At 48.0% G+C, this 20,249-nt stretch overlaps 1 protein-coding gene across 3 annotated transcripts in view; it reads left to right on the forward strand.

Annotated features, from left to right (window-relative positions):
* Positions 1-9,025: 9,025 nt before the first annotated feature.
* The window catches only part of LOC311317909 (short transient receptor potential channel 7), a gene marked incomplete at both ends in the record, with an annotated part of 55,868 nt that continues 44,644 nt past the window's right edge, over positions 9,026-20,249 (forward strand). For all 3 annotated transcript variants that reach the window (XM_084449056.1, XM_084449057.1, XM_084449058.1), the window contains 2 exons: positions 9,026-9,778; positions 17,578-17,760. In XM_084449056.1, coding sequence (XP_084305182.1) covers positions 9,026-9,778; positions 17,578-17,760 — 936 coding nt within the window. The remainder of the gene's footprint in view (positions 9,779-17,577; positions 17,761-20,249) is intronic.

Here is a 20,249-nt window from a genome sequence, read left to right on the forward strand (position 1 = left end):
TGTGTGATTGTTTGGTGTGTGATGGTGGTGTTTGATTGCGTGATGTGTGTGATTGTTTGGTGTGTATAGGGGCTTTCAGAAGGATTCGTAGTGCAGTGTGATTACAGGAACTAGCTTGACTTCTCAACATTTATTTCCATTTATTTCCAACCTTCTTTGGCACAGAGCTCTGATTATAAGGGCCCACAAGCAAGCAGGGCCCACAAAAAAACAAGAGGTCCCTCTTTATATGACGGAATTATTCTGCATGTAGATCATTCACACTAATGCTGCATCAGAATTCAAATTAAGCCACAAATAATGCAATACAGATTAAAAAAGTTTTAATTTCCTGAGCAATATCCCCCTTCTTAAATGGTTTGGTCCATGCCATGGTTCATGCTGGCAAGTCTCACCTCTTTTGACATTAACGTCACTATACCGGCGGGCTGTCAAATACTAGCACTAATAGCCTAACGTTAAATCATAAACATCATGCCAAAACATAAATCCGGGCATCAGAAAAGATTGGAGAGAGAGGCCAGGAGAAAAGGCAGCAGAGCGGGGGCCCAGCATATAAGCCTACGTTCTGGTAACAACTCGATCTGGTTAGCTAGCTGCTAGCTAACGTTAGCTACCATTAACTAGACAGCTAGCTACAGTTCTAGCAACCAGCCAACTACCGTTCTGGTAAGCTAGCTGCTAGATAATGTTAGCTACAATTTAACTAGACAGCAACTACAGTTCTAGTAAGCTAGCTTTCGCTAGCCAGCCTCAACCACTGCACTGTTCTAGTGAGGTGGCTGCTGTGAGCTAGCTTGCCAGCTGGCACACTTGCAAATACACTTCCTGTCTAAATACGGTAGCAGCAGCCAGGACACATGTTTCCATTCTCATGACTGCTTAAATTATAATGTGCTATGCTAGCTAGCCGGTCCTGTTGACATGTCTTTTTAAAACCTTTATGTGCTGCTACTCACAGAATCAGCTGTGGCCCCTCTGATCTAGACATCCCAGCCCCCAGAAGATGTTTTAGATGGTGAGTGAGTGACTGGTAGACACTGGTTGGCTATTAAACTTATTACTAAACTACTGTACTGATATGAATAGAAAAATGTAGATGTACTGTAAGTTAACCCAGGTTAAGATAGCCTACATATGAAACAGTTAAATTACATAAAGAAATTAATGGTTAATAAATAAATAGTGTTAAGTAAATTAATAGAAATTCATGATTTCTTTTTAAAACCTTTATGTGCTGCTACTCATAGAATCAGCTGTGGTCTCGTCTGACCTAGACACCCACCCCAAGCCCCCAGAAGATTCTTTAGATGGTGAGGGAGTGAGGTACTGTAGACACTGGCTTGCTAGTTAAACTTATTACTGAACTACTGTACTGAATAGCAACATGTAGATGTAATCCAGGTTAAGATAGCCTACATATGAAACAGTTACATTACATAAAGAAAATACATTTATTACCAACACAGTCTGTTGGTCATTTTTTCACCAGTAACCACTATCTGTGAACCCCACAACAATTGACAGATTTTGAACTTCCGACCCGGAAGTTCCAAATAAAGGAGCACTTCCGAGTTGATCTTGAGCTAGCCACGTTTATATCAGTGTGTTATTAGGCCTACTTAAACTTATTATTAGGCCTATAATAATATTACTAATAATAATAATAATAATAATAATAGACTAATATGTGTTGACACCAAAATAATATGCACGTAATGTGTTTAAATAAGTGTTCTGTTGTTAGGCCTACTTAAACTTATGAAAAAGCGACTACACTACAACCTTATAGGCTCAGAAAAAAAAAACGTTTTAGGCTACCCCCGGGCCTTGGAAAATGTGGCTATACAGTATGAAATCAGTCCTCGGTGCAAAAAAGGTTGGGGACCCCTGCCTTACAGTATATACCTTTTATTCACACACACACACACACACACACAGCTCCGATCAACTGTCAAATGAAGTAAATATCTGTGTACCTTATAATACCTTTTTTAACACAGACACACACACACACACGCAAACACACACAGAAACTGTGACTCAAATATGCATGCATGTATGCACAAAACAACTCCCACACACGCATACGCACACACGCGAACACACACACACACACACACACACACACACTACATGTATGTAATGTACTACACCTGTATGTAGGCCACATCCCCTCGTTGTATCTCTGTCATGGCCCCCTACCCCTAGCTTTAAGTGGCTTCTTTGGGGACCAATTCGCATACATATGTACTTCTCTTATTATTTCCAATGTCTGTGTATCGTGTGTGTGTGTGTGTGTGTGTGTGTGTGTGTGAATAAAAACCAAACCAAAACACACACACACACACACACACACACACACAGCCTTCTATCAGTGGGCTCTCTTTATCTTCTCAGTCCCACTCCATTGATGCCCCTGGGGAAGGTTTTCTGCATCAATGGATTTCCATTTTCACCTTCACACTACACTACATCTCTCTCTCTCTCTCTCTCTCTCTCTCTCTCTGCCTCATGCTCACATGGGTTTCCTCCACAAAGTGAACCCTAATATATAAACACACAAACACAAACACACAAAAACATGCAGAACAAATTGCTCTTCTGTCCTGTCCGTGACCAAGACTGAACATGAGCACTTGGATTGCCCCCCGGGCGCTGTTAGGGCCGCCCTCTGTTCCTGGGGAGCACTTGGATTGGCCCCCGGACGCTGTAAGGGCCGCCCACTGTTCCTGGGGAGCACTTGGATTGGCCCCCGGACGCTGTAAGGGCCGCCCACTGTTCCTGGGGAGCACTTGGATTGGCCACTGCTCCTGAGAGAACCAATTTCATTGGCTGACCGCTCCTGTATGCATGTGTGTTGTGTTGTGTTTCTTGGTGTCGCTGCTCCCTGCACGCATGTGGGTGTGTGTGTGTGTTTGTGTGTGTGTGTGTGTGTGTGTGTGTGTCACAAGCTGTATTTAATTTGCACGCATGCAAACAAAAAAACACAAACACACCATCACGCGTACACACCATCACACACGCACACACACACACACACACACACACACACACACACACACACACACACACATACGTAGCATTCTAAGAGTTAGAACTCTGGAAATATGACTACATGACTAGGTATGATTCATGATTATACCGAGGGTATCACAAATATGAAGGAATATGTATTTAATACATTAAATCAACTCGTATATGGGGCACCACCCTGTTCTGTACAGGGAAACAAATAACCTTTATCAATAGTCTAATTTATCAATCTCAGTCTGAATGAGGAAGTCTTGACTCAATCAAGTGACCTAAAGATCATGTGATGATGCTAGGACGTGATCAAAGCGTAATCATATTTATTGAAGTTATACTAATCAATTATCAAAATAATATGAAAACACAATTGAATAATAGATGGAAAAACAAATGGTAATATGAAAGCACAGCAGAAATTAAATTAATGATGTCATGGATTATCACAGCCTATCCTAAATCCTCTAAGCTTGCAACAATGCTTACATCAACACCACACAGGAGACCAGTTGTGATTGTGACCTTACGTGGTGTTAAGCGTTCGTGTCCGGAGGCCTTGTTTGGCTCGAAGTGAAGAGGCACGTGACTGATGGTCGCTCGGTTTGATGCAGGGGGCAGCGCGCCTGCACTCCCGTTGAAACAGTGATGGTGGACTGTTGGCGAACGTTGATATTCGCAGAGATCAATTTCAGCACTGCTCGATGTACTGCAACCGAAATGGTTCAGAGTTTAAAAGTTGCAAATGTCTCGCTCAAAACCTCTGCTCTCGCCAGAGGTGGTTCGTTTGAAGAGTTTGTGGAAATTCCTAAGACCCTGGCGTCAACTACACAGAGATCGTAGCTACCAGGTAGCGGTTCAGCAGTTCCACGGATACAGATTGATTTTCATCAATCAGACACAAGCTTGGATCCATTTCAAGGGATCAGTCCTTGGGCTAGAAAAGGTCCTGTCAGGTTTACTGTGAGTTTGACAAGTGACTGAGTCTGGAGGCTATGAAAGTATTTTTATACTTGGTTTAAAAATAAGAGCACGCGAGTGGTCGGTTAAGCTGGTTTCAAACAAAGAATAGTTTTATTCTGTTACGATTTGCAAATTCGGACTTAAGAACAGGAAGTGTAACCAAGTCAAGAGTGAGTCACTGGGGAATGAATCGATAGTTTATAACGTGAAAAAGGAAGTGACATAGTCGATAGTTTATAACGTGAAAAAGGAAGTGACATAGTTTCAGGATGAAGAGGACAGGGAAGTGATGTCACACAGGAACAATTTGTAGTTTAAACAGACTGATCTATGAGAACGAACTACAAAGTTAGAACAACCGTCAAGTAGGAAAACAAAACACTTTGGTGAGACTTGAATTTCATTCACAAGACCTGCAGATCTTCATCGGCTTAGTTTGAGCTCACTCACATTTCAGTGAGATGGTCTCACACGCACACACACACACACACACACACTGACCTGGAGATGTGATAGAGGAACAGATGCCTGGCTTAGTCGATAGGAAGGGGCTGCCGGAGACTTTCAAGTGCTCACCGCAGTTTTCTGCTCTCTCCAACTTTCTCTCATCATCTAATTTCTTTCTCGCTCTCTCTCCTTCCTTACTCTTTCTTTTCATTGATTGTACGGTGGAAAAACATACACCATGCGGACAGTGTTGGACAGGGAAATGTTCTGTAGCTTTCGTGTACTGCAATTGACCGCAGAATAGTGTCCTCGCCGGATGGACTTAAAGCAATACATAGCGTTTTCTCTGGTTTTCTCGGAACTGACGAGTAAGTGCACTGTCGTACTGTCGTAAAGTTATCAGATTGTCCTTTTCTTTTTCTGGCTCCCTCTGTGATGTTTCGCTTCGGTTTTCTCACCTCCGCCATTATATCATTGCATGTTCTATTAATACATCCATGCATGATGCCGGAATAGTTAGCTACTAATGTGTTGTTTAAGCACAACGTTGCGCATGCGCACTTTGACTGAATGCTGCGTCCCGGGGCCGCGAGTTTTAAAAGGTAATAAATGTCAATGTATTATCTTTCTGAGTAGACTGTTTGGACGATTCAGCTTACTTTTAGTAAATCTAATTGGGGAATTAGCACCAGACATGTTTGTAAAGGTCCAAATATCACGATGTATTGCTTTAAGCGTGGTGCTTGTTAAGACCTTGCCCGATGGTATTGGGGCTGCTCTGTTTGGCAGCCCTGTATCGATCAGGAAGGTTTTGGCCCTACGGGTCCCACGAGGGATCAATAATGTGTCCACAGGGAGACCGAAGTCGGATAAGCAGACCGGACAAAACAGAGGAAGATACAATTGTTGTCAGATGTCACCACAGACGAATGTTTGCGGCGTAATGGATATTGATTACCGGCTGACATCTGACAGACATCCCGTTGAGTCAGCATTTAATTACGTGATTCATCATTTTGTTGGGAAAGAGAGAGATGAAGTGAGCTTGACAGTAGAGTGATAGTGCGGTACGATATGTCATACTGGTGCTAATCAGGGAGATGGCTTTGTCCCTCTCCAGCCAATCAGAGCGCTTGGCCTGTCACACCAGCCCCTGATGGGAGGTGATCACCAGTTAAGCCAGCTGACCTCTGAACCCTAGAGAGGCCAATGAAGATTGCATCGTGAGGGAACGTACTAGCGTGTTAGTCTGCCTAAATTTACTCTCTTGACCTCTTTCTCCCTAGCCTCGTGAGACCATCCTGATCTCTCAAGTTCACATTCTGTTGCACTCGCAAATCAGTCTGGGTACTCTTCATAGATATCCGTTTGTTTGTGCTGGATCAGAAAACGACCTCGCCAATCAGCGTTCTAGGAGGATGCTGGACGGGTTTAGGTGTGACGACAGCGAAGAGCGGTTGAAGTTAGTTAGTACGTTAGTTAGTTAATTAGTTAGTTAGTATGTTAGTTAATTAGCTAGTTAGCTATTTAGTTAGTGATAGACAGATTGTTTATTCAGTCACCTGCCAAGTATTCTTGAAAGTGCTGGCCCTTTTCCAAATAGTTTCCGACGGAGAGTTCCCAGATGGTTATGTGAAGCAAACCATCTGGGGCGTCAGGTTACTCCCCCGCTCTCCCTCCCTCCCATCTTTCTGCCCCCTTCTACTTCCTCTCTCTTCATCCCTCTCCCTTCCTCTCTTCCTCTCAGTCTTCATAGGTCACCGATCGAATGTAAGATTCATTACATCACAGTCAGTTAGCAGACACTTTTATCCAAAGCGACTAACAATGATTGCATTCAACGTAGGAAAAGCCAGTGTACTACTACTTGCCAGAACTCACAAGTGCATCGCCTTTCTAAAACAAGTGACTAAGAGCATAATCTAGTGCTGAAGGCAAAGTGCAAGAATAGCAATCTAAAATACAATAGGTGCTTAAGAGGGTGGATCGTGGTAGTACTTCTTGAAGAGATGAGTTTTGAGCCTGCCACGAAAGATGGGCAGCGACTCTGCTGTCCTGACGTCAGTGGGCAGTTCGTTCCACCACTGCGGGGCCAGGACAGAGAAGAGCCGTGACTGTGTCGATTGACCGCAGGGGCCTCGGAGTGACGGGGCAGCCAGTCGCCGGCCGGTCGCCAGTGACAATTCAGTTTTAAATGATTGCAATCATCTATAAAGCACTACAGGGGCTGACCCCACAGTTTATCTCTGAATTATTGTGACCCTTGGCCACTGTGAGATCACAGTGAGGTCTCTCAGGATTAATGGCCAAGGCCTAGCTGTCTGGAAAACTAGTCTAAAAACCAAGGGCATTGGCAGTTGTGGCTCCAACCCTCTTTAACCGTCTTCCCCTAGATATAAAAATGCGAGAGTCAGTTGATAGTTTTAAGAAGCTGCTAAGAACTCACCTGTTCTGTGAGCACTTGGTCATGTAGTGTGTGTTTGCCTTTTGTGTAGTTTTAAATGTTTATACTGTTTTTCTTTGTCTTTTCCATTTTAAACTCCTATCATCTGCGTAGATTTAATGTTTCATTCTTATTATTCTTAGTTTTTTGGCTAGTTGGCCAGTGGCTAGTTCCAGGGCTAACCTCCACGCACAGCACCGGCACCGGAACCAAACTCCTGGATAGGGGTTGGACCCTGTTCTTCTCCGGATTGCTCACGGTATGAGGCGTAAGGCAGGTGTGGTTATACTAGCTAGCCCCCAGCTGAGCGCCTCTGTGCTGGAGTTCACCCCGGTGGACGAGAGGGTCACCTCCCTGTGCCTTAGGACTGTGGGGGGGGGGGGGGGGGGGGGGGACTCTGACTGTGGTTTGTGCTTATGCACCGAACAGTCCGAACCTATTGGGAGACTTCAATGCACACGTGGGCAATGATGGAGAAACTTGGAGGGGCATGATTGGGAGGCATGGCCACCACGATCTGAACCCGAGTGGTGTTTTGTTGTTGGACTCCTGTGCTAGTCACAGTTTGTCCATAACAAACACCATGTTCAAACACAAGGTTGCCCACAAGTACACCTGGCATCAGAACACCTTAGGCCAAAGATCGATGATAGATTTTGTTATCGTATCAGCCGATCTGAGGCCATGTGTTTTGGACACTCGGGTAAAGAGAGGGGCAGAGCTGTCCACTGATCACCATCGGGTGGTGAGCTGGTTTCGATGGCGGGGGAAACCTCTGGACAGACCTGGAAAACCCAAGCGTGTAGTGGGCTCCTGAACCCGACTAATCCACCCTCTACAATCGAGGCAGAGCCGTAAAAAGATGGGGGGTCATCGTCAATTTTCCTGGAGGAGGTCACTGAGGTAGTCAAACAACTCCACAGTGGAAAAGCCCCAGGGACTGATGAGATCCGTCCAGAAATGCTGAAGGCGCTGGGTGTTGAGGGGCTGTCTTGGTTGACACGGCTCTTTAACATTGCGTGGAAGTCCTGGTCAGTGCCAAAGGAGTGGCAGACTGGGGTGGTGGTCCCAATATTTAAAAAAGGGGACCAGAGGGTGTGTGCCAATTATAGAAGCATCACATTACTCAGCCTCCCAGGGAAAGTGTACTCCAAGGTGCTGGAAAGGAGGTTCGCAACCGAGTGTGAAGCGGCTGGGATGAGAATAAGCACTTCTAAGTCTGAGGCCATGGTTCTCAGCAGGAAACCGGTGGTCTGTCCGCTCCGAGTAGGAAATGAGTCCTTACCCCAAGTGAAGGAGTTCAAGTATCTGGGGGTCTTGTTCGTGAGTGACGGAACCATGGAGAGGGAGCTTAGCCGGAGAATCGGAGCAGCTGGTGCGGTTCTGCAGTCGCTTTACCGCACTGTTGTGACGAAAAGAGAGCTGAGCCAAAAGGCAAAGCTCTCGATCTACCGCTCTATCTTCGTCCCCACCCTCAACTATGGTCATGAAGGATGGGTCATGACCGAAAGAACGAGATCACGGATACAAGCGGCCGAAATAAGATTTCTCCGGAGGGTGGCTGGGGTCTCCCTGAGAGATCGGGTGAGAAGTTCAGTCATCCGGGAGAGACTCGGAGTAGAGCCGCTGTTCCTTTGCGTCGAAAGGAGCCAGTTGAGGTGGTTTGGGCATCTAGTGAGGATGCCTCCTGGGCGCCTCCCTAGGGAGGTGTTCCAGGTGTGTCTGGCTGGGAGGAGGCCGTGGGGTAGACCCAGGACTAGGTGGCGGGATTACATCTCCGCACTGGCCTGGGAGCGGCTAAAGATTCCCCAGGCAGAGCTGGTTGATGCTGCCAGGGAAAGGGATGTCTGGGGCCCCCTGCTGGAACTGCTGCCTCCGCGACCCGACCCCAGATAAGCGGATGAAGATGGATGGATGGATGGATGGAACTTTTCTATCCCATCCATGTTTTTAATGTTTCCATATGTTACAACACTTTGTTACTTTCGTTTCGAATGGCGCTTTATAAATAACATTTCTTACTACTAATTCCCCCTTACTCTCTCTTCCTCCTCTCCCCTCTTCTTCCCTCTCTTCCCACTCTCTCCCTCTCCTTCCTCTGCTCTCCCTCTCCCCCCTGTTCTCTCTCTCTTCAGCACTGGAGCCATGCATCGCCGTCACACCACGCTGCGCGAGAAGGGGCGTCGCCAGGCCGTGCGGGGCCCCGCCTACATGTTCAACGAGCGCGGCACGGCGCTGACGGCCGAGGAGGAGCGCTTCCTGGACGCCGCAGAGTACGGCAACATCCCCGTGGTCCGCAAGATGCTGGAGGAGTCCGAGACCCTCAACTTCAACTGCGTGGACTACATGGGCCAGAATGCTTTGCAGCTGGCGGTGGCGAACGAGCACCTGGAAGTCACCGAGCTGCTGTTGAAGAAGGAGGGGCTGGCCAGGATGGGTGACGGGCTGCTGTTGGCCATCTCCAAGGGGTACGTCCGCATCGTGGAGGCGATACTGGGGCACCCGGCGATCGGCGGGGGGCAGCGGCTGACACTCAGCCCCCTGGAGCAGGAGCTGCGGGACGACGACTTCTACGCGTACGACGAGGACGGAACGCGCTTCTCGCATGACGTGACGCCCGTCATCCTGGCGGCCCACTGCCAGGAGTACGAGATCGTCCACATCCTGCTGACCAAGGGCGCTCGCATCGAGAAGCCGCACGACTACTTCTGCAAGTGCCTGGAGTGCGCGGAGAAGCAGAGGCGGGACTCGTTCAGCCACTCGCGCTCCAGGATGAACGCCTACAAGGGCCTGGCGAGCGCCGCGTACCTGTCGCTGTCCAGCGAGGACCCCGTGCTGACCGCACTGGAGCTCAGCAACGAACTGGCGAGGCTGGCCAACATAGAGACGGAGTTTAAGGTGAGATGGGGCTCCACACACACACTCGCACACACACACACACACACACACACACACACACACACACACACACACACACACACACACGTGCACACACACACACACACACTTGCTCAAGGACACTTCATGGTCACGAACACACTCACACTTATGCACTCAAAGACACTCCACAAACACAGGGACACACACACACACACACACACACACTGAAAAGTTACACCTGTGTAAACATCACACTTCACATTCGACTCAACTCACCTTCTCACAGGCCAAGTGTCTGACACCAGCTGTCAGCGCTGTGAAATGTTCAAATACCCATAAACACATGCTCCCTTCCGTTGGCCAAGTCCAGCCTGGCTTATGTGCATGGCTGGCTTGTTTCTGTTCAGGACTGGTAGGACGGAAGCTAGTTATGCCACTGAAATAGCTGTGAATTGAAATGACATGAAATAATGTCTGATAAATTAAAGGAGTAGTAAAGTGGAAAATCATGTTTAGCCCTGTTTTAAGGTCACTTATGATCATATACAATAGTTCAGATCAAAAAGTTGACAAAACTAGCACTTTTGAGTAAGTCTGATAATTGCTCTACCACCGTTTTGGTCATACAATGGATGTGGGTGGGCACTGTGAAAAATCTTTCAAAAAACATGTTAAACTCTCAATTTTAAAGACAAGAAACTCACCGAGGTGTTAGTTTGGCGTTCTGACATATAATTCGCCATAAAGTAAGATTCTTGTTCATCTGGAAAGGCTTTTTTAAATATTTAGCATATAACTATTTAGTTGCAGCACATACGTGTGTAAACTTGTGTAAATCAGCGGTAGACCAGAGTAGAGGTCAACATTGTTCACGTGTTCACCAGTGGTAGACCAGAGTAGAGGTCAACATTGTTCACGTGTTCACCAGTGGTAGACCAGAGTAGAGGTCAACATTGTTCATGTGTTCATCCACCAGACGTCCTGGGCCACACCCATCCAGCCATTTCACCTGGGCAGCGATGAGTGTCCATGTTTCTACCCCACACAGCAGGACAGATTTAACAGTCGAGATGAAGAGGTTATGTTTGATCTTCCTGCTGAGCTCAGATGTGCAGCACCAGGGCCGGATTGGGTGAATATTTCCTGCCGAGAAATGTAGCCCCAGTCAGGCCACGAGCCGAGCCGACGCGGTGAGATGGAACACCTTCAGTTTTGTTTTGTTGACGGGAGGGGGGTGCTGCGTGACTTGTTGACGGGGGGCGGGGGGGGTGCTGCGCGATTTGTTGACGGGGGGGCAGGCCATTCACCGCGGGCCAGGCCAGTTGGCGCGCCAGGCCACCGGGAAAATTCCCGGTGCTCCCAATGGCCAGTCCGCCCCTGTGCAGCACCTTCCAGGCGGTTGTCCTTCTGGTCTTGAGACCCTTATAGGGAGGATGAGATCCAGGGACCGAGGCACTTGAAGTCTTCCTCCACTGTGAGGGTCTCTCCCTTCTGGTGCTCACGACTGTGTCATCGGTGTTGTAGGCCAAGACCTTGGTTTTCATCTTGCTTTCTCCTTTGTAGTTTAGCTGGCCTCGCTGACCTTGGCTCGAGTGTGATTGTATGACCTGCTGATACTGTAGCTTGCGCTAGCTTATGAATGCCATATGCCCTCACAATGCAGATGAGTTTGCCTATGGTGTGGTGGACCGTATCGAAGGCCTTCTCGAAGTCAATGAAGGTCATGGCAACTGAGATGTTTCTGTTCCGCACTGCCTCGATGGTCCTCCTGCCAGAGCGAGGATCTGCTCGACCATGGTGGGACGCCTCTCTTCAAAGCCGCTCTGCCGACGTCTCAGCGGGGGGATCTAGCGCAGGCAGAAGGCGGTGGAGGATCACCCTGTTAGAGGTTTTGACAGGAGCTGAGCCGAGGAGGATAGTCTGCTTATTAGGTCACCAGGCTTTGGGATCGGGATGATGTTGAGACGGTTAAACCCTCGCTTGGTTAAAACCTTGTTACCTTCGCTAGTGGCAGAGGACAGAGAAGAGGGGAATGTATGGGAACGGAGACGTGAGAAGAAAGAGGAGGAAAAAGAAAGGAGTGGAGGAGAGAGGAAAGAGACGGAGAGGAGGAGGAGATGAGTGGAGGAGTGATGACGGGATGAGAGGAGTGGAGGTTGTGTATCTGTCAGTGAGGATTTGCTGCTGAATTCATCTCTAATGGCGCCGTTTGATCTGGCTCTGCTCATGGTCTATAAGAGCTGAGAGACTATTACTGCTACACACACACACACACACACACACACACACACACACATGTTGATAAGCCAGTTGCCGCACCCACACACTCTGTAATCTACTGTAATGTAACCGTGATGGAACAAACGAAGCCTCTCATGTTTCTGGGGAGAGGGAGGGGGAGTGGAGGATGGAGTGTGATGGAGGTATAGAAGCAGGGGAGTGGAGGATGGAGTGTGATGGAGGTAAAGAAGCAGGAGAGTGAAGGATGGAGTGTGATGGAGGTAAAGAAGCAGGAGAGTGAAGGATGGAGGGTGATGGAGGTATAGAAACAGGGGTGTGATGGATGGAGTGTGATGGAGGTATAGAAGCAGGGGGAGTGAAGGATGTGTGTGTGTGTGTGTGTGTGTGTGTGTGTGTGTTTATGTTTGTGTGCGTGTGTGTGGATGTACGCACGCGCGCACAGCGTCTGTCTGCTTTTCCCCCAGACATGTTAATGAGATCAGGTTTACCTGAGGGACTTTCATTAAGACCGATCATCATCATCATTACTCAGTCATCACCACTCATCTGTCTCTCTCTCCCTCTCCCCCTCTCTCTCCTCCCGTCCGCTCTCTCTCTCTCCACCCCCCCTCCTCCCTCTTCTTTCTCTCTCACCGAGCTAAGCTAAAAACCGGTAATATGCCCTCTTCCTGTGCATCTTAAGTCTGAACATGTCTCCTTTCCTTGTGAGGGGTCCACTGGTTCCCCATTCACTACCGCATAGATTTTAAACTCCTGCTCACCATCTACAAATCACTCCATGGACTGGCCCCTATGTATCTGACCCAACTCCTGCGTCACCACACCCCTTCCAGAGCGCTACGGTCAGCCGACCAACTGCTGCTGGAGGTGCCCAGGTCTGGGCTCAAGACCAGAGGGGACAGGGCCTTCGCTATAGCAGCCCCCAGACTCTGGAATAAACCCCCCCCACCCCCCCCCCCCCACATTAGAGCAGCCCAGACTCTGGAATAAACCCCCCCCACCCCCCCCCCACATTAGAACAGCCCAGACTCTGGAATAGCCCCCCCACATTAGAGCAGCCCAGACTCTGGAATAGCCCCCCCCCACACACACACACACACACATTAGAGCAGCCCAGACTCTGGAATAGCCCCCCCCCCCACACACACACACACACACACACACACATTAGAGCAGCCCAGACTCTGGAATAGCCCCCCCCCACACACACACACACACACATTAGAGCAGCCCAGACTCTGGAATAGCCCCCCCCCCCACACACACACACACACACACACACACATTAGAGCAGCCCAGACTCTGGAATAGCCCCCCCCCCCACACACACACACACACACACACACACATTAGAGCAGCCCAGACTCTGGAATTGCCCCCCCACCCCCCCCCCCCACACACACACACACATAAGAGCAGCAGGTGGACACACGGCCTCAGTCTGGCCACGCTTAAGAGGAATCCATTTGGGCTCGCCTCCAGTTTTGGCCTGTCCAATCAGCATCCAGCTCTGTTGAGGACAAAAACCATAACGACAGCGGTGCCCTTGAGGGATGCAAAGTAGCACTCGTATCAGAACTGGAGGGCATAACTTAATTGAAGGAACAGCAAATGGAGTTTGGAGGTTTGGCTGGTAAATCTAGTAAATGGTAAATGGACTGCACTTATATAGTGCTTTTCCATCTTAGCGGCACTCAATGCGCTTTACAATGGCCTCTCATTCACCCATACATCAATGGCGGCAGCTGCCATGCAAGGTGCTAACCTGCTCATTGGGAGCAATTTGGGGTTAGGTGTCTTGCTCAAGGATACTTCGACATGTGGACAGTCAGGGCTGGGATTCGAACCACTGACCCTTCAATCATTGAACGACCCACTCTACTGTACCAACTGAGCTACAGCCGCCCCATAGTCAAGCCCATGGGTGGATCCAATCGCCCGCTAATCATTTTGATCGTCATCCACTGACTACCTACAGCACAAACTAGTGCATGGCTAGACTGATCTGTGAAGAGAAATATGGACAGTCTCATGAGGCATCTACAACCATGGCAACAGCGTTTCCGGGCATGAACAGATAATTGACTTGTCTCCGGCGCTCCACGACCTGACCTCGCCGTCGCTCTGTGTCACTTTGACCCGCATCGACGATGTCACAGGTGATGATTTACGTTTGTTTTGTTTATTTGTTGTTAAATACGGGTTGCCCCTGGTTATATGCACAAGGCTGTCAATGAGACCTTTGTGCTCCTAATGGCTTTGTGGTAATTCACCCGCAAAAATAAATGTGGGGATTTTCAAATAATTAAAAGGCAATTTCAAACAATTAGAATTGTGGCAATTTGGGCATTACAGTTGAATTATTCTGATCGGTGCACTCTGTGAACCCTTTTTACAGCACTTTGCATTCAGAAGGGACTCATGGTAACCCAGCCGAGTGAGAACTCTCTCTCTCTCAAAGGAACGCACCCCATGATGGAGGAATCAGAGAGTCCTCCTGGGCGTGGTGTGGAGAGAAAGAGAGAGGGAGACAGACAGGGAGAGAGAGAAAGAGGGAGGAGAGAGAGGGTGAAGGAAGGAAAGAAAGAAAGAAAGAAAATCAAATCAACTTTTATTTATATTGCACCTTTCATACACAAAAGCAATTCAAAGTGCTTTGACATTATAAAAAGAGATAAACAAACAAGGTACAATAGAAAAATGCTCTCATAGAAAAGAAAGAAAGAGGATGGGAAGACAGAGGCTGAAAGAGAGATAGAGAGAGGGAGGTAGAGAGAGAGATGAGAGAGAGAAAGGTGAAAAGTGTATGCTACTGTAAGTTGTACAGAAAGTTCCAGGGAAGGCGGTGAATACACAATCAGCCCTGTACTGTCAACACCCAACTGGACACCTTTCGCTAGCTCGCTTGAGTGAGCCAAACAGGCGCAAAACACAGATAAACGCTACCAGGACGGTGGCTATCAACTCGTTAAATCTAATGGTGCGTTTGTTTATAACTGGGAGGTGGCAAATTGCGACTTGCTACTAGGAATGATTAAATAAAACGCTGCATGAACTCGCACTTCCTCATCGCAAATTCGGATATGTTTCTCAGCCTCCAGTTGCCGGCTGATGTCAATATCATATCATATCATCATCGTATCATTCGCTATAGCTCGAATGCACACAGGTCGGAGGTAGGTATTTTGCCACTTGCGACTTGCCACCTCCGACCACAAACGAACGCACCATACCCACCCACCACGAGCACATTCACAGTAAAAGGGGAGGTATTTGCACGAAATGTCCAACCGCAACCATAGTACGTGTGTTTGGACACAGCCATGGACAAGGCAAACCGCGTGGATGGCAAACACACATAAACAAACTCCGTCCACTGCATTTTAAACAAGAGGAGCAATATTATAGAAATATGAACTATATTATCCAGGCCCAACACAGTCGCTGCTGTCAAAGGCAGGAAGGAAAGATAAGACAAAATATTGCCTATGGTGTGAATGTGTTTTATCAATATCCTCATGAGCACTATATATATATCACTATAATTGGGCCATATCGTTTTATGCCGTGTAAAGCAATTGTAGCCTATGCCTATATCTTATTCTTTTAGATATATTTAGTTGCAATCCTGTGAACCTTGGAAGGAATGTTGAAATAAAGCAAGTGTAGGCTATAATTTATTTTCTTAGTTTCAGGTTGGAGCAGACAATGTGATGTTCTACACAAGGGAAGTTTACAGCTTGAGGTTAAGATAAAAAATATAAAGATGGAAAAAGTGAAACTCGAGGTGGAGAAGTAGGCTAGCCTATGAAAAGAAGGTATTTCAGCCTGTCAAAAAGGAAAGCCAAAGAGGGGTTCGCACACTGACATTGCATATGGGATCTTAACATCCAATGCCATTTCCCAAGTGAATTGATCGGTCAGCGGGCAGTGCTTCATACGTTTTGATCCGTAATCTGGAACTTAACCTGCCCCGGAGCAGGTTAGCTCGGCAGCATAGGTTACCACTTAAGTGATCCACCTTGGTGATACGGATAAACGAGGCTTGAACCTGAAGTTATCGCGCTAGCAGGATGCTAGAAGAAGGATGGAGAAGCCAGAGCTGAGAGCTGTGAAATTGGCTTCTGTGCTGCACCTGAGCTTCCAATGACTCGCCTAACCAAGCTGTTACACCACTGAGCTACACCCTGCAGCAATCCTCTCCTCTCTTTTCTCCTCTATTCTCCTCCCTTTTCTCCTCTTTTCTCTCCCGTCCTATCCTTTCTTCTACTCTTCTCCTCTCTACTTCTCTCCTCTCTTCTCCTCTCTTCTCCTCTCTTCTCTCCTCCTCTCCTCTCTTCTCCTCTCATCTCCTCTCCTCTCCTCTCTTATCCTCTCCTATTCTCTCCTCATCTCATCTCCTGTCTTCTCTTCTCCTTTCTTCTCATCTCTCCTCTAAGCTCTATTGTCTTCCCTTCCTCTCTTCCCCTCTTCTCAGCTCTTTCCCCTCTTGATCTCCACCCTTCCGTCTCCTCTCCTGTCTTCCTCTCTCCTTCTTCCTCCTCCTTCCTCTCCTCAGCTCTCTACCTTTCCCTCTCTCTTTCTCTCGTTTTCTCCTCATACCTCTTCTCACTATCGCCCCTCTTCTCCTCTCTCTTTCTCTCTCTCCATCCCTCCTGTCTCTCCCCATCTCTTTTCCTTCGGTTCTCTCCTCACCTCTGACCCCTTACTACCCTGGGTCCAGACATTTGACTCCGCCCACTCCAAAGTCGACGGATTCTTGGTTTCTACATGAAACACCTGTTTCTCTGAGTAAAAAATAATCGACCAGTGAGCAACGTCAGCGTTTCTGACGATTACCCAATCAGCACCAAGGGCGGGACCAATGCCACACACCCGTATTACTTGTTGATCTATAGCAGTTGGTCGTAGAAACAAAGTAACAAAGTAGTCTACCCCCCGTTAGTTTACTTTATTTGTTTATTTCGTCGGGACAAAGCACATTAATGGACAAGTTTACACACACAGAGAGCTCTATATATCAACAAACATGTAAATATGCCGGATTTAGCTATTAGCTAATTTGCCAGTCCCCAAACATACAAACATACAGTAAAATAAAATACAATACATACAATAAAATACATCTAGTACAAATTAAAAACAAACAGTTGTAAATACAAGCATTTATGAATAAAAATATATTAAATTGCATTTAGTGAGGGCATTTTTGATTGCAGTTGTTAGTTACAGTAGCCTTGAACAATTACATTAATGTTTCCCCTCTCCTCATTTGTTGTCCATGGTTGTCATGGCTATGCGTCAGCAATTATGTTCAAATTGAATCTCCCTCCCCCGTGGAAATCGATTCGAGTGGAAGCAACGTCAGCCTGAAGTTCTCAGCGGAGTGTAGCGAGTTGACAGTTCTGTCTGGTACCTCAGGTTAAACTCCTTGCTACATTATGAAGTATTTCCCCCTTCCCTAAACCGCCTTGCTTCTTCCTACCTTCTCCCCTAACATACACTCTCCATTCCCTCCTCCCTACAGTAATGCTCTCTTTCCTCCTCCTCCTCTCTTCTTCTCTCCCCTCCCTCAGAACGACTACAGGAAGTTGTCCATGCAGTGTAAGGACTTCGTGGTGGGCGTGTTGGACCTGTGCCGGGACACGGAGGAGGTGGAGGCCATCTTGAACGGCGACGTGGACCAAGAGCCCCCCGGCGACCACGGCCGGCCCATCCTCAGCCGCGTGAGACTGGCCATCAAATACGAGGTCAAGAAGGTGAGGGGGATGGACGCCACTGACCGGGACCTTTTAATGGCTTTCCTAACCAATGTTCTTTCTTTTAAATAGTTTCAGGCATTATTAATGAGATCAGTGAGGATGCAGTGCTCCTGTGTGTGTGTGTGTGTGTGTGTGTGTCTCCATCTCGCCAAGGGGAGGGGGACGATGCTGACATTGAGAAGACACACTTTTAGAAGGGAAGGGTTTAGGATTCCATATCAGTGTTAGCCTGGTATTTACAGAGGCTACCCACACACACACACACACACACACACAATGTGTTTCTCTGTCTCGCTGAACTTTCAGAGCAGTGTATTATTATAGAAAAACGGTCAAAGAACGGAAGGCTTAACATTCTCCTTTATCCTCCAGTCAGTATGTAAATGCAATCCGGCCATTCCAACGTTGGGTTCATATCAAATGAACGTTGGATAGTCCTGTAAATTGCCTATTCCTTCAACCAACCTGCAGCATTGAGTAGCCTACTGTACCTCATGCTGAAAAACTGCATTGACTGGATTAATAGCGGACTGCTGTCCCTGGCGCTAATAATCCGGCAGAGGTCCGCTTGCCATTCGATGTGCAAATGGCCAGGAACCCACCAGTGGATTCGGCCTGAGGTCTGCCTGCTCTTCCATTGGGGACCCACTGTAGGTCTGCTAGCCTTGTGTTACCTGGGTTTATCCTTTATCTTTGTCCAGAAACAGAAGTTGAACTAATCGCAGCAAAATAGCTAACGTTACAGGAATCATCAGTGTAACTGCTTTAGCCACTGACCGCTACCATTAATGTTATGGAAGCTGCTGCTAGTTGTTGTGAGCTCATGAGCTAACTGGCTATCCTGCTCTTATTGTGCTGGATTAGCATTGGAAGCATTGGAACTGATGTGTCCAGGCGACAAGACCCATCTTTATTTATCAGACATTATCTCATGTCATTCCAATTGACAGCTATTTCAGTGGCGTGACTAGCTTCCGTCCTACCAGTCCTGAACAGAAACAAGCCAGCCACGCACATAAGAAACAAGCCAGCCACGCACATAAGAAACCAGCCAGCCACGCACATAGGAAACCAGCCAGCCACGCACCCTAGAAACAAGCCAGCCACGCACATAGGAAACCAGCCAGCCACGCACATTAGAAACAAGCCAGCCACGCACATAAGAAACAAGCCAGCCACACACATAAGAAACAAGCCAGCCACGCACATAGGAAACCAGCCAGCCACACACATAAGCCAGGCTGGACCTGCTGTAGCCTGGTTTCTGCAATACAACTCACACTCACAACTATTACACTCTTTCTGTCAACCCAACATTTTGACGGTTTGCTGCTGAGTCACAAAAGTTTGCGCTCACAAAATTATAATCTCCATTCTTTCCTTTAGGCCTATTTCTCTGTCCCATCATAACAAGTTTAATTCTCTTTCTACTCTAGAACATGTTTTGCGGTTCTGAGTCAGAACAGGCGCTGGAAATAGAGGCAAAAAATCTAACTTATTATTATTCAGTTTTACTATTATATTAAGTACTATCCATCCATCCATCCATCCATCTTCATCCATTTATCCGGGGTCGGGTCGCGGAGGCAGCAGTTCCAGCAGGGGGCCCCAGACATCCCTTTCCCTGGCAGCATCAACCAGCTCTGCCTGGGGAATCTTTAGCCGCTCCCAGGCCAGTGCGGAGATGTAATCCCGCCACCTAGTCCTGGGTCTACCCCACGGCCTCCTCCCAGCCAGACACACCTGGAACACCTCCCTAGGGAGGCGCCCAGGAGGCATCCTCACTAGATGCCCGAACCACCTCAACTGGCTCCTTTCGACGCAAAGGAACAGCGGCTCTACTCCGAGTCTCTCCCGGATGACTGAACTTCTCACCCGATCTCTCAGGGAGACCCCAGCCACCCTCCGGAGAAATCTTATTTCGGCCGCTTGTATCCGTGATCTCGTTCTTTCGGTCATGACCCATCCTTCATGACCATAGGTGAGGGTGGGGACGCAGATAGAGCGGTAGATCGAGAGCTTTGCCTTTTGGCTCAGCTCTCTTTTCGTCACAACAGTGTGGTAAAGCAACTGCAGAACCGCACCAGCTGTTCCGATTCTTCAGCCAAACTCCCTCTCCATGGTTCCCTCACTCGTGAACACGACCCCCAGATACTTGAACTCCTTCACTTGGGGTAAGGACTCATTTCCTACTCAGAACAGACAGACCACCGGTTTCCTGCTGAGAACCATGGCCTCAGACTTAGAAGTGCTGATTCTCATCCCAGCCGCTTCACACTCATTTGCGAACCTATCCAGAGAGTGCTGTAGGTCGCAGGCAGATGATGCCATCAGGACCGCATCATTTGCAAATAGCAGAGACGCGATCCCCAGCTCACCGAACTGCAAACCCACCTCCGCATGACTACGCCTCGATATCCTGTCTCCCTGACCACCGCTGTCCACCACGGTGTCCGAGGTTTACCGCCCCTTGAGGTACCTATGGC

Source organism: Borostomias antarcticus (genome assembly GCF_949987555.1).
Source record: "Borostomias antarcticus genome assembly, chromosome: 14".
Classification (NCBI taxonomy): Eukaryota; Metazoa; Chordata; class Actinopteri; order Stomiiformes; family Stomiidae; genus Borostomias; species Borostomias antarcticus.